Source organism: Saimiri boliviensis, chromosome 6, assembly GCF_048565385.1.
Source record: "Saimiri boliviensis isolate mSaiBol1 chromosome 6, mSaiBol1.pri, whole genome shotgun sequence".
NCBI classification, from domain to species: domain Eukaryota; kingdom Metazoa; phylum Chordata; class Mammalia; order Primates; family Cebidae; genus Saimiri; species Saimiri boliviensis.
Window position 1 is genome coordinate 75,905,506 of NC_133454.1, and position 26,151 is coordinate 75,931,656.

General features: G+C 35.3%; 1 protein-coding gene across 1 annotated transcript; it reads left to right on the plus strand.

Moving 5' to 3' along the window:
• Window positions 1–10,025: 10,025 nt before the first annotated feature.
• Window positions 10,026–10,991, plus strand: OR56B4 (olfactory receptor family 56 subfamily B member 4). Its single transcript, XM_003923344.1, has one exon. It carries the CDS (start codon window positions 10,026–10,028, stop codon window positions 10,989–10,991), a length of 966 nt encoding a protein of 321 aa, XP_003923393.1.
• Window positions 10,992–26,151: the final 15,160 nt, after the last annotated feature.

Consider the following 26,151-nt stretch of genomic DNA (forward strand, 5'->3'; position numbering starts at 1 on the left):
TTAGGAAAAAAAAAAAAACTATTTTAAAGTTCATATGGAACCAAAAAAGAGCCCATATAGCCAAGACAATCCTAATCAAAAAGAACAAAGCTGGAGGCTTCACACTACCCAACTTCAAACTATGCTTCAAGGCTACAGTAACCAAAACAGCATGGTACTGGTACCAAAACAGACACATAGACCAACGGAAGAAAACAGAGAACTCAGAAATAAGACTTCACACCTAAAGCCACCTGATCTTCAACAAACCTGACAAAAACAAGCAATGTGGAAAGGATTCCCTATTCAATAAATGGTGCTAGGAAAACTGGCAAGTCATATGTAGAAAATTTGAAACTGGACCCCTTCCTCACACTTTATACACAAATTAACTCAAGATGGATTAAAGACTTAAATGTAAAACTGAAAACCATAAAAAACCTAGAAGAAAATCTAGGTGATATCATTCAGAACATAGGCATGGGCAAAGATCTCTTGAAAAAATTAAAAACAATTTCAACAAAAGCAAAAATTGACAAATGAGATCTGATTAAATTAAAAAGCTTCTACACAGCAAAAGAAACTATCAGCAGTATGAACAGACAACATGAAAAATTGGAGAAAATTTTTACAATATATCTATCTGACAAAGGTCTAATATCCAGAATCTACAAGGAACTTAAACAAATTTACAAGAAACAAACAAACAAACCCATTTAAAAAGTGAGCAAAGGTCATGAGCAGACACATCTCAAAACAAGCCATTTATGCGGCCAACAAACATATGAAAAAAACCTCAACATCATTGATCATTACAGAAATGTAAATCAAAACCACAATGAGATACCATCTCACGCCGGTCAGAATGACAATTTTTAAAATGTCAAGAAACAACAGATGCTTGTGAAGCTGTAAAGAAATAGGAATGCTTTCACACTGTTGGTGAGAATGTAAATTAGTTCAACTATTGTGGTAAACAGTGTGGTGATTCCTCAAAAACCTAGAACCAGAAATACCATTTGACCCAGCAATCCCATTACTGGGTATTTATCCAAAGGAATGTAAATCATACATGCACACATATATTCACTGCAGCACTATTCACAATAGCAAAGACATGGAATCAACCAAAATGCTCATCAATGAAAGACTGTATAAATGAAATGTGATAACATATACACCATGGAATACTGTGCAGCCATTTAAAGGAATATACCCTTTGCAGGATTGAAGCTGGAAGCTGTTACACTCAGCAAATTAATCCAGGCACAGAAAACCAAACATCACATGTGCTTACTTATAAGTGGGAGCTGAATAAAAATGAGAACACATGGACACTGGGAGGGGAACAACACACACTGGGGCTTGTCAGAGGAGAATGCTAGGGGGAGGGAGAGCATCAGGATAAATAGCTAATGCATGAGGGGATTAATACCTAGGTGATGGGTTAATAGGTGCAACAAACCACCATGGTACACATTTACCTGTGTAACTTACATGACCTGCACATCTATTCAGGAATTTAAAATTAAATTAAATTGAATTTTTAAAAATACTTTCAAAAATAAAAAAGAATCGTACATAGTATCTTACTCGACCACAATGAAATAAAAGCAGAAATCAACAGAAGAAAAATTGGAAAATGGAAAAGTATGTAAAAATTTAACAACATACTTCTTTAAAAACTGGTCAAAAAATGAAACAAAAGGGAAATTATAAAATGCCTTGATAGAAATAAAAATAAAAATGCAATATAGCAACACTTATGGGATACAGTAAAAGTGGTGCTCAGGGGAAAAACTGTAATGTCTGCACCAAAAAAAAAAAAAAGGTCTCAAATCAATAGCCTAACTTCTACCTTAAGTAACTAGAAAACTAAGTGGAAACTATACGCAAAACAAAAAGAAATATGAAAATAATAAAGATTAGAGTGCAGATAAAAGAAACAGAGAATAGGGGGGGAAATAGCATCAATAAACCCAACAGCTGATTCTTTTAAAAGATCAACAAAACTGACAAACGTTTTGCTAGACTGACCAGGGCAGGGCAATTAAGCAATAAAAATAAAGGCACACAAATTGTAAAGAAAGAGTTATCTTTATTCACAAATTACATAATTTTATATATAGAAAATCCTAAAGAATTTACACAGAAAAAAATTAGAGCTAACTAACAAATGCAGCAAACTTATAGGATACAACACTAACATACAAAAATCAGTTGCATTTCTGCACACTAGGGACAAAAAACTGAATTAATAAAAGAATTTCATTTACAATAGTATAAAAATACTTAGGAATAACTTTAAGCAAGGAGTTACAAGACTTGTGCAGTAAAAGTTACAAAACATGTCTAAAATAAAGAGGATCTAAATAAATGGAAAGACATCTGTGTTCATGATTAGAAGAATTAATATGGTTCAGATGGCAATGCTCCCAAGATTATCTAAAAATTCAATGCAATTTTTGTAGGGATCAAAATGCCAACAACTGCCTTTTTTGCAGAAATGGACAAGCTGATACTAAAATGTGTGTGAAATTGCAAGGGACTCTAAATAGACAAAACAATATTTGAAAAGAGTGATATCAGAGGACACACTTCCCACTTTCAAAGCTTACTACAAGCAACAGTAATCTAAACAGTGTGGGTCTAACATAAAGACTAACAAACAGTTAAATGGAATACAGTTAAGAGTGCAGAAATCTACCCATACATCTGGTTAATCAATTTTCAACAATGGCACCAAGATCATTTGATGAGAATAGAATAGTCTTTTTAACAAATGGTTCAGGTAGCACTGAGTATTCACATGCAAAATCATAAATAAATAAAGTTGAACCCTTCCTCAATCATATATAGATATTAATTCAATTTGGGTCATATATTTAAATGTTAAAACTAAAACTATAAAATTCTTAGAAAAATATATAGGAGTAAATCTTCATGACCTTAAGTTAGCCAATGCCTTCTTAGATGTGAGACCAAAAGCACAAGACAAAGAGAAAATAGATAAATTTGACTTCATCAAAATTAAAAATTTGTGCTTCCAAGAGTAACATCAAGAAAGTAGGAAGACAACCCACAGAAGAGGAAAAAAAATTTGAAAAACAAGTATCTGATAAGAAACTTTTATCTAGAATATACACACACACATAGGGAAAGAGAAAGAGACAGAGAGAACACTTGCAATTCAATAATTTTTAAAAACAGAATTAAATAAATAAGCCCAACTTAAAATAGGAAAAGGGATGAATAAACCTTTATCCAAAAAATATATGTAAATGCCAAAAATACTCATAAAAAATGAAAATCAAAACCATTATGAGATATTATTTTATATCTACAAGGATGGCTATAACTAAAAAGATAGGTAATAACAGGTGTTGGTAAAGATGGGATAATTAAAACTCTCATACACTGCTGGTTGCACTGCAAAATGTGCAGTTGCTTGGGAAAACAGGCTGGCGATTCCTAAAATAACTAAATACAGAGTTATCATATAAGCCAGCAATTACACTCCTAGGTATATAACCCTCAAAATTGAGAAATATATGCCCATACAAAAATGTGTACATGTTTATAGTAGCATAATAGCAAAAAACAGAAAATAATCCAAATGTCCAGCAATCAATGAACGAATAAACAAACAAAACTAGGTATATTCATACAACGAAATGTTATTCAGGAATTTGTAAACATGACATATACACAATACAATTTGCTTTAAAATAAATAAACAACAAGGATGAACCTTGAAAACATTTTGCTAAGTAAAATAATCCAGAAAGAAAAAGAAAACATAAAAGATACCATTTATATTAAATGTTCAAAATACGCAAATCCATAGAGACAGAAAGCAGATTAGCAGTTTTCAGGGCCTAGAGTAAACAGGAAATGAATAATGGTTGCTTTAAATAGCGTTTCTATTTGGGTGATGAAAATGTTCTAGAATTAGAGGTTATGGTTTCACAACATTGTGAATGTACTGGAATCCATTGAACACTTTAAAATTATTAAAAATTTCATGTTATGTAAATTTTACCTCCCTGGAAAAAGAAAATGTTCTCCTATAATATCTCTCCAGTGTTCCCTACTAACAAAGCTTAGCATTGAGCCAGCTGGCAAGAGAGTACTAAATGGCATGTAGCCATTTTCATAAAGCAGACAAAAAGGATAAATTTGAAGTTTAGATATAATAAATTGATTATCAGCACAGTTCACACCATTAACTATGCAGCTTCTGTATGAACTCTTTTACACGAATTTGAAATTCCATACAACAACAAAACAGCTTGATACTGCTTAAGTAACGAAGGAATTCTCACCTTTCCCCAAAGGAAAGATGCATAAGAATCACTGTAAGCATTGCTGGATATATGGTTAATTATTACTCAAATTTGGCATCCCATTGAATATTCTGTGGCCTAAAGACTGAATTGTAAAGTTAACTTCCAATAACTTGTATATAAAATAACAATGAACAGAAGAGTGAAGAAAACGGTTAACATATAGAAATAAAAGCATATGTATAAAAAGCAAATAAAAATATTTAAAACTGCTACAGTTCTCATTTTTATAATTGGTCACAAAGCCATAACTGATATCTACCATATTTCCCCCACCTCTACCAGAACCTGGAGGAAACTTGCCTCCATTATATAGAAGCAATTCAATTTACTCTTGGTAATTGGAATCAATCGTTCCAACTGATAGGTTAAGCTTTTTTATTTTCTGTTAGTTCTGTGGTATAAGGAAGTAAAATGAGCACTCTGATATAAGAATATATAAACATAGGGTCCAAATTAAAATATTTTCTGTTCCAATCCTCTGATGTTATTTGAAGCATTTGTTTTCATTACTATACATGTAAAATGAAATCTAGAGTATCTCCCTATCCCAGTCGGAAACTATTAGTAACCTCCTGGGGCCAATAATATCTACTTGTTAGTGATATATCAGTCCAGACAGTAGCTCATAGTGGCCTTAGGTATTTCATTATCATGCTGACAAGCAAAACACGTTTGAACTTCAGAGGGAGTTGGTAGATTAGATTTATCTATATGATTTACCCATTTACTTACTTCTCATTATAGCATCACTAGAATAGCCTCATGACCACTCATCTCAGAAACCCAGAAATACTCTTTCAGGAAGCAGATTAGAATATTCATTTGTTGATTCCAGTCCATTTCTGAATTCAGAAGAATATTTTTCTGATGAGCATCAACATATGCCTCTTAAATTCTACCTTTCCAAGCTCCTAAAGTTTTCCATAATATAGCATGTCATAATGGAATTCCTGACATTATTTAGTCATTCAAGGTTCATCATAGATCATATCACCAATTTATTGTCTGTGATCTAAAAACAGTTATAATTCTATCTTACTAAATTGTTATCATTTAGTTCCTCTAATATCATGAGAAAAATCTATTGAGCAGATTCATCTTTCTTTGGGGTAAGTTGACTGATTTAAAAAAAAAACAAACAAACAAACAAAAAAACTATCACAGAGAACAATGTTTCCCAGAACAGGCTAACATTTCTATCAGGGAAAGTAATTTTATTACTCTTTTGTTCCAGTTTAACTAACACTAAAAATATGATGTCATGAATCACAAGAGAGACAAGTGATCCTAGAAGAAGGAACTGATCAATACGGACAACTACTGGAGAGGATTCTGGTAAGATTAAGTTCTAAAATATACCCATTATGTTTGACAATTTAAGGTCATTAGCAAGGGAGTTTGTGTGATGTTATGACAAAAGTAAATTGCTGCAAGAGAAAAAGCATTCAGGAAGTGTGTGTGAGAGAGAGAGCAAAATAAAGAAGCTATTCCTAAAGTCTGGGAAGAGGGAAGTCGATAGGGACAATCACTGGAAGGGATATGGAGTAAAGATATATTTAACGTGGGAGACGTCAGAACCTTTCTGTAATGAGGGGCGGTGTTCATCAGATAGGGATGAATTGATGCCTGAGGAGTCTGGATGAAAAACTATTTGGTGGGCTGCCCCTGAGACTAGGGCTAAAGAGGTATACTTCTAGAAATTAGTTGGCTAGCTGCAAAGAGTACTTTGATCCTATTCCCATTGCAATGTTAAAAGCATTAGGCCCTCGAGGTTGCTTATAGAGTAGGGAGGGCATAGAGAGCGGCACACCAGGACCAGGTATCTCAAGGATCTAACTTATACCAAGAGTGTTGAGCAAGAACAGGAATCTGTTCTGAACAACAAAAGAGTGAACATAGGCAGCTGTGGCCAGGAAGGTAGAAGCAGCTACAGAAGATTGCCAGCCTGAGAGCTTCTTCATGGCCCTTCCCGAAATAGTAAGTAAAGCAGTCAATGACCTGAATCTTGAGAGGTGAGGGAACAGACATGGTCCATGTCCTGTAATTCTGTCCTGATCTCTAAACTTGATTATATGTCCTATCTTTGGTTTCCATAGTCAACTTTCCTTGTTTGATTGTTCACCTCCAGTTCCCCCCTTTGCTCAAACTCTTCACCTTTGTAGTCTGTCTGTGATCAGGAAACAAGAGAGAAATGAAGCTGAGCTAAGATGGTCAGTGAATAAATGATAAACCAAGGGATCTAGAATAAGACAACAAATTCTTTGTTCAAAATTCCCAGACTGAAAAGTAACTCCAAACAAAAGACTATTTTATTATATTTAATAAAATACATGTAACTTTAAAAACAAAAGACACCATATTTAATGTAAATTCTAGCTGAATTACCTGTTAAATTCAACCAAAAAGTCCAAGATGTTTGCCATAATAATTACTTTACATTGATTATGAATTTCCAACCATTATATTAAGACATAAAACAAAAATTAAGATATGTCAATATTTGTAAAGAAGGAATTTATATTATTGCTTGCAAGCAACTTTTTGTTCTACCTAGAAAAAAATTAACATATAAATGGAAAAACTCTAAGAATTGACAATAGTTTAGCAAAATGGGTGATATACAAGACAAAATAACAAAACAAATACAACTGCAATCCATAAGATAATAAAGACAAGATATTTACCAGCAACAGTTAATTGGTTGATATAATACAACAAAAAAAAATCACAAAACATTTAAAAGTGGCATAAGTTTAGAAAAATAGGTAAATGCAAGAGGAAATAAAAACATTCTAATATCTATTCTAACATATCACTTTATCATAGATCTATAGATACATTCTAAAGTATGTTTCTGTGATATGAACCCCATTGAATTTATCTTTTTTAGTGTTATTATATCAATTAGAATGTATAATACAGGCCAGGCACAGTGACTCACACCTGTAATCCCAGCACTTTGGGAGCCCGAGGCAGGCAGATCACCTGAAGTCAAGAGTTTGAGACCAGCCTGGCCAATATGGTGAAGTCCTGACTCTACTAAAATACAAAAACATTAGCTAGACATGGTGATGCGTGCCTATAATCCCAGTTACTTGAGAGGCTGAGGTAGGCGAATCACTTGAACCTAGGAGGAAGAGGTTGCAGTGAGCCAAGATTGTGCCACACTCCAGCCTGGGTGACAGAGCAAGACTCTGTCTCAAAAAAACAACAAAAAAAACCATATAATGCAGAAACACATATTCACTAAAAACATTCCAAACACTAATAATGATAATAAAAACAAGTACAAAATTTTAATGATTTTTTTTCAGATTTAAATAAAGGCAGACAGGATCTATATTTATGAATGAAAAGGCTGGATAATATAAATATATCCTTTTTTTTCTAAATTAATCTGTAGATTTAACACAATTCCAACCAAAATCGTGCTATTTTAGAATTCAACAGAGAATTTTAAGAGTAATCTGGAAAATAAATACATAAAAAGGGCTTTATATTAAAGAGAATAATAAGAGGAATATAGTTCCATTATGTGTTAAATTTATTATAAAACTAAATTTTTTACTTTGGTTTAATATTGACAAAAAATAACCAGAAAGAAATGGAAACAATAGAATCCCAGAAATGGAATTTTATATATGTGTATATAAATTCACTATGCAACAAATGACACATGATAATCATTTGTTGAGAGCTGTAGAAGCCATTGTCTAATTATTTGAAATCTGTTTATTCACATATTTCTCATCAACAGCAAAAGTAATTCCATGTAAATAAGTTGTATCACAAAAAACCAACTATTAAAAATTAAAAATATAGGAAAGAAAATATTGGTCAAAATTTGAGTAAAGAATAATATTCTGTAATTGTTTCTTGTTTGGATTGTGGAATGCTTTGAGAATTTGATAAAAGATAAACAAATCCTCTCCCCAGAAAAGTATGAATATAGACAAAATGTTTCCCTACAAATTTAGGAAGTTTGCAAACTTCCATGAGACCATCAATAAATTCTTGGTTAAATAGTTCTATTTTAAGCACAAAAGATAAACTATTCATAAAGAGAAAATAGTACAAATAATATTTTAAAGATAAAATATACATATATGCAACCATATGCATATATATGTATATATTTACAGCACATAAAACCAAACAAAAATTGGGGGAAATATTATAAAATGATTTTATAACATTCAGTAGTCATTGAAAACATGTTTATAAAAATTTAAAATGTCTATAAGGAGTTTCCCAGTGAATTGGAAAGTTTATATGCATAATGTTAAGAAAAAGCACAGTTTGAAAGATCCTATTTTCATGAAACAGGAACTGTATAAGAAGACTGCAAAGAAAAATGATAAAAATAAATAAATATTTTGAAATGTTAAATCTTTGCTGGGATTTTTACTTATAGCTATTTTTCTGCATTTTTTGTTTTCTAAAAGTGTTGTTTTATTTTTCTCGTTTTTTATCAATTTCAAGGATAATACATGCTTATTATAATGAATAAGTGGCATAGTCTTTCATTTTTCTCAGAGATAGTGAGAGAGGGAACTTTTATCTTACAATTGATATGATGAAATGAAGCAAAGGCAGAGATTTAGGAAAGGTAATATTGATAGCTATATACTTGACAAGGTAAGGTATTATTCACGACTAAAGGCAATAAAAAGAATTATCAGATATTCAAGGACTCCAGGCATTTTTGTCCAAGTATACTTCTTGATACAATTACTTTAAAATATTTTGCAACAATTCAAGAATAAACAAAATAAGAATGAAGAGAACCAAGTGTTAAAGGGCCAGCATAAGCTGTAAAATTACTTAATTTTAAAAAGTCAAAATGTGCACAATAAATGCTTGCTATGTTTCCAGATTATTTCACAGAAAAATATGGAAGTGGTTGGAAGTTCATTGGTAATTTTCCCTCTTTACACCTTTTATTAATAAAATTAATTATTTGAAAATATAATTTTAAGTATATCTTTAACATTACCTTCATAATCAGGAGAGAAAACAAATGATATTCCTAAAGGGTACTGACCTATGGTATACAATTTGATGGAGGGAGTGCTGGAATTAAATGCAAAAGATAAAATTTTTTTTCTATAGATTAGTCACTAGCGTTTTCAACATATGATTCTTATCTAGACAACTTATTCAACCTATTCCTCATATGTGAATAACGATACCTACATGGTGAAGATTAAATGAGATGGTTTGTTTCAGAAACCATTGTCAACCCCAGGCACTGTTAAAAAGAAAGGTGTGGTCAGGGTTTCCATTATGGCCATTTATTCTCTTCCTAAGGGTTCCCAAGGGTGGGGATGACACCTCTGCTCTCTAACTTTACCTGCTGAAAATCAAGTTCTTGATAATGTACATGTCTCATACTTTCTATGTTCCCCACCTCCCAGAATTTCAGGAAAATAAAGCTAGAAAAATTTCACTTTTATTCTACTAAATATTCTACTAAAATTTTTAATCTTAACATCTATTTTGGACCATCTGTTCTTATCTGAACTGTTTCCAAGGGTTCCAAGAGTGTAGAGAACGCATTATGTTAAAAATGACTGAGTTATTGTGGGTGAGCCTTATTTCTCTACAGAAATTTTGACCCTCAGCTGAGCTAACCACAGTCTTATTCTGTTTCCCCTTAATCCACAGGCAGATGCTGAGAACAAAACATCTCATGATATGGATATTGGCCTGAGTATAACCAATAGCTCAGGGTTTCAAGTGTCTGAGTTCATCCTGATGGGGTTTCCAGGCATTCATGAGTGGCAGCACTGGCTCTCCATGCCCCTGGTTCTGCTATACCTCTTAGCTCTTGGTGCCAATCTCTTCATCATAATCACCATTCAACATGAGCCCATTCTACATGAACCCATGTACCATTTGCTGGGCATATTGGCAGTGGTGGACATTGGCCTGGCCACTACCATCATGCCCAAGATCCTGGCCATCTTCTGGTTTGATGCCAAGCCCATCAGCCTCCCTGAGTGTTTTGCTCAGATCTATGCCATCCACTCTTTCATGTGCATGGAGTCGGGCATCTTCCTCTGTATGGCAGTGGATAGGTATATGGCCATTTGTTATCCCCTTCAGTACCCTTCCATAGTCACTGAAGCTTTTGTCATCAAAGCCACCCTGTCAATGGTGCTCAGGAATGGCTTGTTGACCATCCCAGTGCCAGTATTGGCTGCCCAGCGACACTACTGCTCCAGGAATGAGATTGATCACTGCCTGTTCTCTAACTTAGGGGTCACAAGTCTGGCCTGTGATGACATCACCATCAACAGGTTTTACCAGCTGGCCTTGGTCTGGGTTGTGGTTGGGAGTGACATGGGTCTGGTCTTTGCTTCCTATTCTTTGATTATTCGCTCAGTGTTGAGGTTGAACTCTGCTAAAGCAATATCTAAGGCCCTGAATACTTGCAGCTCCCACCTTATCCTCATTCTCTTTTTCTACACAGCTATTATTGTAGTATCTGTCACTCACCTGGCAGGAAGACGGGCTCCCTTCATCCCTGTTCTCCTCAATGTGCTGCATATTGTCATCCCCCCAGCCATTAACCCCATGGTATATGCTCTTAGGACCCAGGAGCTGAGAGTGGGCTTCCAGAAACTGTTTGGTTTGGGTGAGCATGTGTCCAGGAAATGAGATAACTTTAAATAACAAAATATTATATGCAATACTGAAGAAAGAGCACAGTCTTTGGAGTCCAACAGACCTTGGCTAAAATTTCATCTCTCCCAATTGCTGGAACATTGATTCAACTTAATTCATCTATATTGTATAGAACATAGTATGGGCAAGCCATTGCTGTAAGCATTTCACAATATATTAACTTTTTTAATCCTGTAACAACTGCATGAAGCAAGCACAATTGTTATTTACACACTTTGCTGAAAGGGAAACTGAGTTGGGAAACTTGCCCACAGTCACAGAGGAAGGAAGTTGCAGAGTGAGATTTGAACTGAAGCAATCAGGCTTCGGTATCCCATCTCTTAACTATTTCTCTCTATTTAAACTCACTACTAATTTTTAAAATACAAATTAAAATAAACAAGGTAAAATTACATATTACTTCTTTTTAATAAAAGAAAATTCGTTTTAAAGTTAGCCACAATTTTTCTCTCTAGGGGTAAGGAGAGTAGACTTTAAATCCTCTAGAAAGAGTCATTCTAGTGGACCTGCTTATATGGATGTAATAAAGAATTTGACAGAAATTATTTCGTCACTTCACAAACTCTGTACCAACTCTTAACTTGCATTAGAGTTCTAAAAGAAATAGCCCAACCGCTTTTTTAAATCCTCAACACTACTTGAACTTCTCTAATGAATTAAGAAAATCTCAGTGAAGTCTTGTAGTTCAATGACAGCATAAAGGAAACCAAAGGTCTCCAAAGGGAAATTTTCCTTATAAGAAAAATGATACATGTTTAGAGACAGAGAGAGGAGAAAGTTAGGAAAATTGCTTTTTCTTTATTAAAATGCCAAAGTATACAGCTGAGCAAGGGTGGAATATCGGCTGCAGGATGACATTCGGATGAGGTTGGAAGTCTCTCCTGACCCAATCACAGGGCGTTATGGCAGACTTTTGAAAGAGAAGCCTAACTTGTGCCAGTAAATCTGAAAGTCCATGTGTGAGAACCTTAAGCCATTACAATTCAAGCACTTAAATCATCTTCCCTTTGATAGAGTCAGACAGCGATAGCAACATTATGATATCTTTGGACAAGGCAGAATTGGACCCTGTGCTATCACCTGTTTCTAACAGTGACTCTACATACCAAAAAAAGAAGCACTGTCGACTGAAAAGCAGTGGCACACTAATGGATGGATAACATTTCCTCCTCTTTCCATAGATGTGCAAGAGGATTAACCCCTGAGATCTTTTTAGATTCAGATTTCAGAAAGGAAAAAAGTGAATCCCATGAAAGGATTCTTCTAATCTTGAAGATTTCCACTTCTAGAAATGCCTTGACAACTGAAATGAGTGACTGAGATGGAAGTTTCAATCACTGAGGTTTATTAAGCCAGCTTTAGGGGGCATCCAGGAAAAACATGAGCAACAGACAAACCTAAGGCTGTTTTCCCAACGAGATTTTTCAGGAGGTTTGGTATTTATGTGTTTCCTTAAAGAGCATAGAAGGTGTGTAGGAAGCAGGACAGGTAGGTGGTAAGGCAAATGGTTACATTCCTATGAGACTTTAGTTAGTGCCTAGTAAATCAACATTTTACATAAGATAAGGTGAATGTTTGAAGAGAAAAGGGGTGTAAAGGAAGGGTCAGTTATGTAGATGTCTCTGGGTAGGTAGAGGAATTATTGGTCTATTTTTGCTCTGCACCAGGGAAGATAAGCTTCAATAGACATTCTCAATGTGAAATCAAACAGACTTAGTTCCAGGACCTACACTTAAGATTGTAGATTTAAAGTTACAATTGGCATGTCCTCATTTATAAAAGTCCAGCAAATAACTTACTTTTTTTTTGAGATGGAGTTTCACTCTTGTTGCCCAGGCTGGAGTGCAATGGCGTGATTTGGGCTTGCCGCCTCCACCTCCCAGGTTTAAGTGATTAAGTGTGATCTGGGCTCACCAACCTCCACCTCCCAGGTTTAAGTGATTAAGCGTAATCTGAGTTTGCCACCTCTGCCTCCCAGATTTAAGCAATTCTCCTGCCTCAGCCTCTGGAGTAGCTGGGATTACAGGTGACTGCCATCATCCTCTGCTAATTTTTGTGTTTTTAGTAGAGACGGGGTTTCAACATGTTGGCCAGGCTCGTCTTAAACTCCTGACCTTGTGATCCGCCCACCTTGGCCTCCCATAGTGATGGGATTATAGGCGTGAGCCTATATTGGGCTTTTAAAAACCTCAAAAATAGGAAGCCAAACCAAGGCAGACTTCAGACTTTGCCTGAGGTATTTATAGATTCATTCCATATACATTCTCAAATATGACATCCTAGTCAAAGCATTGGTGACATAACCAATATTTCCAATTATGTATCCTGTCATAAAGAGAGAAGATTATTACTGAATTTATGCAAATAACTATTGCCATAAAAATAAAAATATTCATAATAGTTTCAAAATTCTGGAGAGATCAGGTCGGGGGGAGTAAATATTGTAATTTTTGTTTACAAAAGCAACTTTACCAAATTGCTAGAAACTTTAGATAGCTTAAAAGAAAAAGGGTTCCTTAAATCTGGAAAAAAAAAAATCAGAAGAACCAGCAAAATTCCAAAATAAAAAGTCATTAAAACATCTTCATCAGTTCATTCAATTTCATATAATTAATTCTCATTCTGCTTGATTTTGGTTAATAGTTTTATGAAGCTATTAGTTTCTTTATTAGAGTTTCAGAAATTCTTACTCATTCAAAGGTATTATCTGAAAATCATCAGAAATCTGTACTGTCAGAGTCCTTTCCGTGAATCACCCTAAGGATGAAGCACTTTAGGAATACAATGGTTTACCAAAAAAAAAAAAAAAAAAAAAAACTTTCAGAAGAGCATGAGAATAAAGTAATTAACTGTGAACAAAATGGCATGGTTAAAGAAATGATGAGAGCTTACTATAATAATGACACAATTGGAAAATAAATTTGGTTATTTTTATGGTGTACAACATTTTAACATTACCAAAATTATGGCAGATAGCCTTATACCAAGACACATCAGATTGCTAGGAATTTCAAAAAGTTTCTGGAACACATATTATTAACATATTCATACAAATGTAACTCAAAAAATGTTAAATATAATTCCTCATTTAATAATACTTCCCATATACAGCTAGTGCTCAACTTACGACCACGATTGGTTCCGACAGACTGGTCATAACACAATTTGGTCGTAAGTTGAGTAGGCTATATGTACAGTACAGTACTGTGAAATGATGTTATAAAAATCTTTAAGTCATAGTTTATCATAATTTTCTTTCATTATTGTTATATAATTTTCTTTGTTCATTTTATGCCATTTGTATCATCTCTACACCACTTTGTTTCTTATTTTTACATTCGTCAGATTTAAGTAAAACACTACATTCCCGGTACAACTGGTTTAATATTTGCAAAACATACAAAATTACAAAATACCAGTGCATACAAAAATACAAAATACAAGTGTAAAAAATACTATAGGAAACATTCTCCATTTCATGGATGGGCCTGCTTCGTTGCTTTGTTATAACTGTTGATCGCATGGGTGCAGAACCTTTCGCAGCTTCACAAATTCTTTCTTTATCTTTCAAAATCGTCGACACAGTCGAGTGTGATAACTTCGTATCACGTGTGATCACATTCACTTTCTTTCCTCCTTCGTACTGCTTAAATACCTTCATTTTCGTGTGGAGCTCGATGGCCTTTCTTTCCTTCTTGGCAGGCTGAGGCGTAGACAAAGACAATTTCCTCTTGGTAGACATCTTGGTAGGGGTTTGATGAAAAATATCCAAGACACAAAACACAAATTGCTGTACCGAGTCTGGGATAACAGTTGAAATGGTGCACGCGGAGATGGTAGTGCTGCCGGTAGCTGGTCCACACTGTCGTATGCCCAGCTGGGCAACGTTTGCGCTGCCAGACGCGAAGCAGTCATGGCTAGCGACTGTGGTCATAAAGTCGAATGGTCGTTAAGTTGCGTAGGTCGTAAGTCGACCAATACCTGTAATTTAATATATCAAATAGTTCAAGGCCAAAAGATATAATTTTTAATTTGACTTTGGAAATTTAGTAAAAAAATGTCAAAAGGTTTAAAACACATGGTTAAACAGGATCATCAGTAATTATGAAACAATGAAAAGCAAATACAGAAATACATTATGTAGTTTTTAAAAAGCAGCTCTTTTAATCTTAAGAAGATTCTGTTTTTCAAGCAATCAAAGACCTAATAAAAGACAACATAAATTAAAAAAAATTATCTTGGTAAAACACAGAATTTCTTCTTTATTTTTCCTTATGCAGATCACTTAAAGGGTAAAGAAAACCTTGTAGAATCTTTTATAAATGTTCCAAGGAAACCGTCAGTTATTTTGTACTTTTTTTTAAGAAAAGACTAGATGCTTTGATGTAAATGCTCATTTTTTAAAAACACATAATAAATTCATTCAGTTTTAGCCCACTTGACCACACATGAAATGCTTTGCACAACCCTTCTACATTACAATGGGGAAAGGATAGTCTCTTTAATGAGTGTGCCTGGAAAAATGAATTTTCACATACAAAAGAATGAAATTGACCCTTATCTTACACAATACACAAAAATCAACTCAAAATGGATAAAAGGCATAAATATAAGGCCTGATAAGTTTCTAGAAAAGAACATAAGAAAAAAGTCTTTACATGGCCTTGGCAACAATTTTTTTGGATATCACATGAAAAGCCTAGGCTACAAAAACAAAAAATAAATAAATGAAACTATATCAAACTAAAAAGCTTTTGCAGAGCAAAGAAACAGAAATCAACAACATGAAAAAGCAACCTACAGACTGGTGAATATATTTGCAAACTGCATATCTAATAAAGATTAATAGTCAGAATTTATAAAGAACTCTTACAACTCAATGGCAGAAAAACAACCCAATCAGAAAATGGCAAAGAAGCTGAATAGACATTTCTCAAAAGAAGACATAAAAATAGCCAACAGGTACATTAAAAGGTACTCAATATCACTAATCATCAGAAAAATGCAAATTTAAACCACTGTGAGATACCACCTCTCACCTTTTAGGTGGCAATTTTTAAAAAGGTAAGTGATAATGAAGTTGGCAAAGATGTGGAGAAGAGAATACCCTATTCCATTGCTGGAAGAAATGTAGATTAGTAGTCATTATGGAAAACAGTATAGAGGTTTCCAATCAAATTGGAACTACCATATGACCTAGCAACTCCTATTATGGGTATATACCAAAAAGAGATAATTGTGGTTAGTTTTAGTCAATTTCAGGACATAGCGCAATAGCAGCTCCCAATCCCCCACCATCAGTCTTGTGACAGACAGCTGTGTGCACGTTCCAGGAGCAGCTTGCATGCAGCTTGCAAGGGTCTGAGTGTATAAAAATACACTCTGTCCTCTAAATATCATGAATCTAGGCTCTTATCACTGATTGCTGCTTCTAATCACAATGACATAAACAGACAGGAGCCATTGCTGTTGCACCTTCACTCATTTGTTCAGACTTCTCCCCCTCATCCAGCTAAAGTGACTTCCAAAGAATTTAAAGGGCTGGTACACTTTCCCTGCCCATCCCCTTTGTTTTATTTCCCCTTTTGCAACCTAGAAATTAAATACTAGGACATTCAAAAGTAACTGCATATACAGTGAACTTTGGAAAGTGATTGTGCATGTCAGGAAAAGGCACAGACTCAGAAAAGACTTGAGAGGACCCTGAGTTTTCACCTCAGGCTAATCCTGAAGACAGCCTACAATCATAACAAATAAAAACAACAACAACAAATAACAAAAAACCCTGGAGAAGGGGAAGAATCTGATTTCCAAAGTTACCACATAATTAAATTCAAATGTCCAACTTTCAATTAAAAAATTACAAAGTATACAAAAACAAACAGGAAAGTGTGGTCTATTCAAAGGAAATAATTAATCAGCAGAAACTGTTGCTGAAAAAGAACTGATGCCAGAACTACCAAATACTTTATTTAAAATAACTGTCTCAACAATGCTCAAAGAATTAAAGGAAGATGTGAAGAAAGTTAAGAAAACAATGTATAAACAAAATATAAATATCAATAAAGAGATAGAAAACCTAAAATGAAAGCAAAAAAAATAAATATTCTGGGCTGAAAAGGACAACAATTGAAATATTTACTAGGGAGATTCAAAGGCAGATTTGAGCAGAAAGAAAAATTAGCAGGCTGGAAGATAGGACAATGGAAATTATTGCACACGAGAACAGAAAGGAAAAAACATTCAAGAAAAGTGAACACAGCCTAAAGGCTTTGCAGGATAGCATCAAGCCAACAACCAACATAACCGAACAACAACCAGCGTTATAGAGTCTCAGAAAGAAAAGAGAGAGGAAAAGGAGGAAAGGGGATATTTGAAGAGATAGTGAGTGGCTAAAAACTTCCAAAAGTTGATGAAATACACAAATATGAAATTAAAGAAGCTCAATAATTCCCAAGTAAGAAGAACTCATAGAGACCCATATCAAGACACATTATAAGCAAACTCTCTAAAATCAAAGACAATGAGAGATCTTCAAAGGAGCAAGAGAGGAGCAACAACATCACATACAAGTGATGTACAGCAGGATTATCAGCAGTTTTCTCATCAGAAACATTGGAGCATAGAAAGCAGTGCCCAATATATTCAGAGTGAAGAAAAAAAAGCTGTCACCCAAGAATCCTATGTCCAGCCAAATTGTACCTCAAGATGAGAAAGAAGTTAAGGCTTTCCCAGATAAACTAAAACTGAGGGAGGTTGCTACCATTAGCCCTCCCCTGTCAGACTTGATGGCTTCACAGGTGAGTTCTACCAAACGTTTAAATACAGACCAATATCCCAAAAATCCTCAACAAAATACTAGCAAACCAAATTCAGCAGCATACTAAAAGGATTATATACCATGACTGAGATTTATTACTGGGATGCAAAGATGGTTTAAAATATAAATCTTACTTATAAGTGGGAGCTAAAAATTGAATACATGTGAACATAAAAATGAGAACAATAGCCACTGCAGACTACTGGTGGGAAAGGGAATGAGGGAGGCATGAACATCTACCTATATTGTACTATGCTTACCACCTGTGTAATGAATCTGTACCCCAAACCACAGCATCTCACAATATACCCATATAACAAACCTGCACATGTATTCCCTGTATCTAAAATAAAAGTTGAAAATGAATAGTTTATATTTATTAAAAATAAATTATAAAAAACATAATAGCACAAGAAGGGTGAGGTAATGGATCTATATTGGAGTAAATTTCCTGCATTTTATCAGAACTGTTTGTGTTAATCTGAGAAAAATTGTGGTATTTTTAAAAATCCATAGAACAGCTAAAAATAGCAAACACATAATTTAAAATCAACAAAAGAAAGAAATTCGTAAACTAAAAATATCAATTTTCCACAAAATAAGTGAAATGGTAGTAAAAGAGTAACAGAGGAACCAAAAAAAGGGAACTAGAGACATAAAAAGAAAACTGGGGCCTGGCGTGTTAACTCACACCTGTAATCCCAGCACTTTGGGAGGCCAAAGTGGGCAAATCACCTGAGGCTAGGAGTTCGATATCAGCCTGGCCAACATGGCCAAACCACATCTCTACTAAAAGTACAAAAATTAGCTGGGCATGGTGGCATGCACCTGTACTCCCAGCTACTCAGGAGACTGAGGTGGGAGAATCGCTTGAACCCAGGAGGCAGAGGTTGCAGTGAACTGGGATCATGCCACTGCACTCCAGCTTGGGCGACAGAGTGAGACTCCATCTCAGAAAAAAAAACAAAAACAAAAGCAAACAAAAAAAAAACACGGCAGATGTAAATCCAGACATACAGACAATAATACTAAATGTGAATGGAATAAACACTCCAACCAAAAGCACTTTGGTTGAAAAGTAAAAATAGTTTGAAAGGAAAAGAAAGTGGAGCTGTAAGTTATGTGAATAATAATCATGAAAATGCTGAAGTCACTATGTCAATATCAAATAAAATAGATTTAAGACACAAAATATTTCTGCAGTCATTTTGGTTGAAAAGTAAAAGTAGTTTGAAAGAAAAAGAAAGATATAAGCTATGTGAACAATAATCGTTAGAATTCTGAAGTCACCATATCAATATCAAATAAAATAGATTTAAGACACAAAATATCTCTGGAGCCATTTTACTTTTCAAGGGTCAATAAGTAAAGAAACATTAATTATAAAATGTATAAACATTGCCCCAAAATGTATGAAACAAAATCTTACATAATTGAAAGAAGAAACAGACAATTCAACTATTAATAGCTGGCATTTTAGTATGCCACTCTCAATAATTGACATAATAGAATATCAGTGAGAATTTAAAAGGTTTGAGCCACAAACACTATCAACCATCTTGACATAACTGATATATATAGAACATTTCATCCAACGACAGCAGGCTATAGATTCTTTTCAAGTGCACATGAATACTTTTTCAGGAAAAACCATATACTTCTATTGCAGAAGGATAAGTCTTCAAAAAAAAATAGCAAAGGAAGTAATAAAAACAGGATAGAAATCAACGAAGTAGAAAACAGAAAAATAAAGGAAATAAATGAAACTAGTAATTTTATCCTTAATACTGATCTAAAGAAAATAATCTACTAAAAAAATTTATTTAGAAAAATGTTCATTGCATCAGTACTCACAAGATTAAATGCATTATGTCTACAGACCTTTATAATCACATAAGTTTCTTATGAAATAATGTTAATCTTACAAAGAAATCTACAAAACTAAAACATATTCAATAAGATATCTCTTATCTAGATCAGAAATTATTTAAAATTGTATATAGTTTTGTGGAAGAATAATAGATTCTTTTCTTAAGACTGCATATTTTTATGAATTGTGACTCAAAAATTTCCAGATAAAAACAATAAGCTAGTTTAGAAGAAAAAAGCAACTCTAGGCTATCTTTTGAAGTCACTTATTCAAAATGTATTTATTTATTGAGTGTGAAATGCTGGAAATACAGCAGCAAACAAAGAAGCCATGACCTTACCCTCACACTGTTTATAGGCCAAAAGAGAATCTAGACAGTAAACATATAAATACATCTGAATACAGGGGTCTCTGAGAATCAAATCTAGATCCTGCACCTGATTCTCCCTCTGATTTGCCACTTGACTATAGTTGGCAGCTTCTATCTGCCCTGCTCTCCTTTTCTGAAAAAACACCCTCCCTATTCATTTGGTTGACATGGAGCTACCATGTCTGTGTAATGGCATCCCACTCTTCATCACAGCACTCTGGATTAGAAGTAGAAACCTGACTTTAACTGAGCCAAGAGACCCTTCCCTAAAATCTTTAGAGTGTCACTCTCCAGTGGACAAAATTTTCAAAATGTAAAATTAAAAAACTGTTTCCAGGCTATAGAGAAAGCCAATCTTAGCATGATATAAAAATACCACATTGAAAATAGAGATGACAGATGGAGGAGGCTAGTTCTAGTCCTTCCTATAGTCTAATATCCTTGCCCTTCCTACAGTTTAGTTTCTAAGTCTTTCCTTCTATCCTATAAGCCAGTAAGTTCCCATTTTGCTTGACAGTGTGTGCTCTATTCTGGTCAGCTGCAGCCCAAAAGACAGAACAGATAGTGTCCTTTGCAATTTACCTACCCTCCCTATTTTTTTATTTGTACATTAGAAATAGTATTTACGTAAATATGTAACTAGGATGTTAAGAAATTCAATAGATAACAAAAGAGAATATGCCTTGAATGTCCTATCCATATACTGGTGATCAAAATTAATTTACAATAAAATTCAAAGCCTAGAAAAAATATTCTAAGTGCCCTTTTGGTGGATACTAAGTGATTTTTATTTTTTTTGATAGAGTCTCACTCTGTCACCAAGACTGGAGTGCTGTGGTGCAATCTTTGATACCCAGGTTTAAGCAATTCTTGTGCCTCAGCCTCCAGAGTGGCTGGAATTACAGGTGTGTACCAACACACCTGGCTACTTTTTTTGTATTTTAGTAAAGACAGGGTTTTACTATGTTGTCTAGGCCGGTCTCGAACTACTGGCCTCAAGTGATCCACCCATCTTGGCCTCCCAAAGTGCTGGGATTACAGGGGTGAACCACCATACCCGACCTCTTATTTTTATCTCTAGTAAACTCTGGACAAAGCAATGTGTGTAGCACAGGACTCTGCATCCCACAACTACTTAAGCTATTCTGTGTAAATGGCTCAGTCAGTCAGAGGAAAACATCTTCTAGACCGTGAACTGAGGGGAATCTTCAGGAAAATATGGATGAATACACTCTTGAGGATCAACTCTTTGGAGGAGAGAACCTGGATGTGGGGCAGTGACAGGAACCATGAGGCCATCAGGACTGAATGGTTTAATGAAGGGCATCACAAAGGGGCTTAAAAAACCCACAGCAGAACTACACGTAATCAGTCCTTACACTAGGATAGATAAACTTGAGAGTTATTGAGATATAGCTGCGAGGAGAGAAGCTGCATTTTTTTCTAACAAGACAGGCTGCTGCTTTCACCAGTGATCAGCAATTTCAGACACCAAAGAATAGAGGCAAGGAGAGAGGCAATCACCAAAAAGGGTTCCAATTAAACCAATAGCTTCTATGTTTCCATCTGGAAGAGGCATAAGAGTAACAGTTATATCCTATATGAAGTACTTGGCAGATTAAAAATTATTTCAAACCCAATCTCATTTAGTCCTGATAAAATTCTGCTAGTTAAATATGTTTCCTCACTTTCAAAAAAATTCTGAGAATCAGAGTGATTCAATGACTTACTGTGTTAATAAGGTTATAACTTCAAATTTTTTGGTTAACACAATAAAACATGATTTGTTGTTCACACAGAAAAGAAGAAAATGATGATGTTGCTGGTTGAATTGTGCTATGATTGGCTCTCCTCCAAGTATTGACTTAGGATTCCAAACTCTTTCTACTTGAAATGCTGCTATTTTCAGCATGTTTTCTCTGATGTCATCATGAACAAGAAAGAGCACAGAGAAAAGTTATAATGGCTATTTAACCACCTCAATGTGGAAGGGACACACATCACTTCTGCCTACATTTTTTGGCCATACTAGTTATGTGGTCCCATCTAGAAAAGAAGATTTTTTTTTTTTTTTTTTTTTTTTTTTTTTTTTTTTTTAGACGGTGTCTCACTCTGTCGCCCAGGCTGGAGTGCAGTGGCATGATCTGGGCTCACTGCAACCTCCACCTCCTGGGTTCGTGCAATTCTCCCACCTCAGCCTCCTGAGTAGCTGAGATTACAGGTGCACGCCATCATACCCAGTGAATTTTTGTGTTTTTAGCAGAGACAGGGTTTCACCGTGTTGGTCAGGATGGTCTCAAACTCCTGATCTTGTGATCTGCCTCCCTCGGCTTCCCAAAGTGCTGGGGTTACAGGCTTGAGCCACAATGCCCAGCCTATTATTTTTAAATGTATCAGTAGCTCGTTAGCTGCTTCCCAAGAACAGCTCTCTCCTATAGAAGGAGCAGAATTGCTTAAATGTTACTGCATCATGGCCTAATTGATTGCTGGAGATCATGTGAATGAGTTTACACCTGGGAATGTAAGTGGTAATTAAGAGGACTATGCTTTCTCTAGACTGTCTCACCCATCTTCATGGCTGGAAATAAATAACAAAAATGGAGGGATAACAATATAGATACAGAATTTTGTTTGCAAGTGGGGAGATAATAGGATAACAGAAATTGAAAAAAAAAATGATTATCTGTGCTATGCAATAGAAAAGTAGTTAGTATACCTGCAGCATGTCAGAACAGACCGGCTGCCTCCTAAGCTTGTAGCTCTAGCAGAAGAGATGTTGGAAAACACAGTGTTGGTAATATGTGTTGGCAACATTTAGTGAGGTAGCCAAATGGAAAGAAGTGCAAAGAAAAAAAAATTGAACAATTGGACATTTTGCAAGAGAAAAAGAGTGAGACTGGAGAGCATTTTGGTTTACTATCGCTGCTGCAACAAATTATCACAAACTTAGTGGCATAAAATAACAAATTTTTTAATCTTCCAGTTCTGGGTGTCAGAGTCTGAAATGGGTTTCACCAGGTTAAAATCAAGGTGTTAGCAAAGCTGCAGTCCTTTCTGAGGGCTCTGGGGAGAATCTGTTTCCTTACTTTTTCCAACTTCTAGAGGCTGGTCCACATTTCTTAGCTTATGGCTCCATTTCATCTTAAAAAGATGACAATAGCCAGTTGAGTCTTTTCCAATCAATTGTCCCAATATTGACTCTTCTGCCTTTCATTTTCATTTATAAGAATGCTTATAAATGAAATTGTGATTAAATTGTCACCACCCACAGAATCATTTATTCTTATGTTGAAGTCTGCTGATGAAACAATTTGAATTCTATCAACAACCTTAATTCCCTTTTGCCATAAAACCTAACATAAGCCCAGGTTCCAAGGATGAGGTCACAGATTCTCCAGTGGAAAGAGAGGGCATTATTCTGCCAACCACAGAAGGTCACAAAATAATAATAATAATAAACTCAGAGCCTTGCAGAGATGCAAAAGTGAACTTCTCTTCCAAACTTCAAACAAAAGTAGGTGATGATATGGTTTGGCTGTGTCCCCACTCAAATTTCACCTTGAATTGTAGCTTGCACAATTCCCACATGTTGTTAGAGGGACCCAGTGGGAAATAACTGAATTTCCATGCTGTTGTCATGACAGTGAATAAGTCTCAAGAAATCTGACGGTTTTATAAAGGACAGTTCCCCTATGCATGCTCTCTTGCCTTTCACCTTCTGTCATAATCGTGAGACATCCCCAGCCATGTGGAACTGTGAACCCATTTAACTTCATTTTCTTTATAAATGGCCCAGTCTCAGGTATGCCTTTATCAGCAGCACGAAAATGGACTAATGCAGGTGGTTTTTAAAACCTTCACCAATTCTTCCCAGAAAATTTTTTTATTAAGTGCTTAAGGATAAAGATTCTGTTATGTGTGTGGTATCCAGTAAGTATCTCAGATGGATAAAGCAACTAGAGCAACTGAGAACAAAGGTCAAATTAAAGATGGAACCATCGCACTAAAGCATTATATTTCCAAGTGAGTCTCCAGGAAGTTCAGGGAAATGCACATGAAAGTGATAAAGAGAAAAATAGAAAACTTGATAATTATGTCTTTAAAAGATTTTGGAGTATACTTACTGGCACATAAGTGGGACCAAATAGATGAGAAGCCTACTAGGTCTTAATCACGTATATGTTATTGCCAAAGAAACCTAGAGCTCAGCTAAAAAAGCCTTTGACTATTTAAGAACTAATAAAACTCTTACATCTCAATCTTTCATCACTGGGAAGTGAACTGAGAAGGCTGTGCTGTCCCAAGAAAAGAGTAACCCCCAATACCCCCTCTACTGTTTTTTTAACTCTTTTTTAGAGATGGGATCTCACTCTGTCACCCAGCTGGAGTCAGTGGTGGAACCACAGTTCACTGCAGCCAGGACCTCCTGAGCTCAAGCAATCCTCCTATTTCAACCTCCTGAGTAGCTGGGACTATAGGTACATGCAACCACACCTGGCTCACAATGCCCATATCAGATGTAGCCCAGGAATTAAAAAAAAAGAAGCTTCCAAGACACTGATGTATGAACCAGAGAGTGCCTCCTAAAGGCTGTAATTAAGAAAATCCTCTAAAACCAGATATGGAGCCTTCCCAATGTCTTTCCAGTAGGGATTTCAAAATTGCTACAATTTTTTTTAAACTTTAAATTTTTTGTAGAGAGAGGTCTCACTATGTTGCCCAAGCTGGTCTCAAACTCCTGGCCTCCAGTGATCCTCCTGCCTCAACCTCCCAAAGTGCTGTGATTACAGACATGAGCCATCATGCCCAGCCAAACATTGCTGTGAATTATTGTGTATTTCATATTTTTTGCCTTTCCAAATGGCTGCTAGATGTCCCTGTTACATCATTATGTATTTTATAAGGGGGTGAGGAGCAGACAGATAAATTCCCTTTTAAATCACAGGTCTCTAGACCAGTAAGATCCCTAACCAAATTTGATGGAAAGGTTCTCATGTATCACCTGAAGATCTACATTCTGAGCTGGATGGAGTGCTTGGGTGAGACTTCGGAGTCTCTCCTGTGGAGAGAATTTGAGTGTGGTCTCTACATTGGGAAAGGGAAGAAATAAATATTAAGTAACCAAAAGTACAGATGGTGACAGAGACAATACTGAAAATCCATGAATGCTCTTATATTTCTCAGCTTTCCCTGCAGTTGAATTGGGGCCACGAGGCCACATGCTCATCAGTGAAATGTATTTTAAAGTGATGAATTACTTAAGACCAAGGCAATTAATAATTGCTGTGCCTCATGCTTCTCTCTTTTCTGGCTTTAGCAACTCTGAAAACTGTATGTTGACATAATATCACAAGATGGAGGGATATCCAGATTCCTGAGCTACTAACAGATAATAGATCCTATTGATACACACTACACTTTAAATGAGAGAGGAATGAACTTTGTTTTGATAATTCACTGAAATTTTATGATGCATTACTGTAGCATAGCCTAAGCTACCCTTTCTAATACAGGCATGTTTATTTTGAGATACCTACTAGATATACAGCTGGAGATGTCAAGAAATAGTTGACTATACAAATGTGGATCTCAAGGGAAAAGACTGAGCTTAAGGCAACAGTTTGTAAGTCATCATAATTTGTAAATGGAAATTAAAGCTATTCAGAATTAGCTCTGATTAGATTTTTTTAAAAGGTACAAGCAGATAAGAGGAACTAGAATCATAGAATATTAGCTTGCTTCGTTTTTCTAACATCTGCATATATGACATGTCATTTTTCCTGTTACCAATGTGGCCCCATAACTTGTTCTTTGTTCCTGTGAGCTCAGATCCTCAACTGTCTATGGGTAGTGCCTGTGTCCATGTCACCTGGCCTATTTCCTGGATGGGTAAAATGATGGTTTTTTAATTTTTTTATTTTTGGGAGACAGAGTCTCAATCCATGGCCCAGAGCTTGCGTGCATTGGTGCAATCTTGGCTCACTGCGACCTCTGCCTCCCAGGTTCAAGTGATTCTCCTGCTTTAGCCTCCTGAGTAGCTGAGATTACAGGCACCTGCCACCACACCTGGCTT

Coding starts and splice junctions, on each gene's coding strand:
- OR56B4 (XM_003923344.1), top strand. CDS start 10,026: ATGGATATTGGCCTGAGTATAACCAATAGCTCAGGGTTTCAAGTGTCT.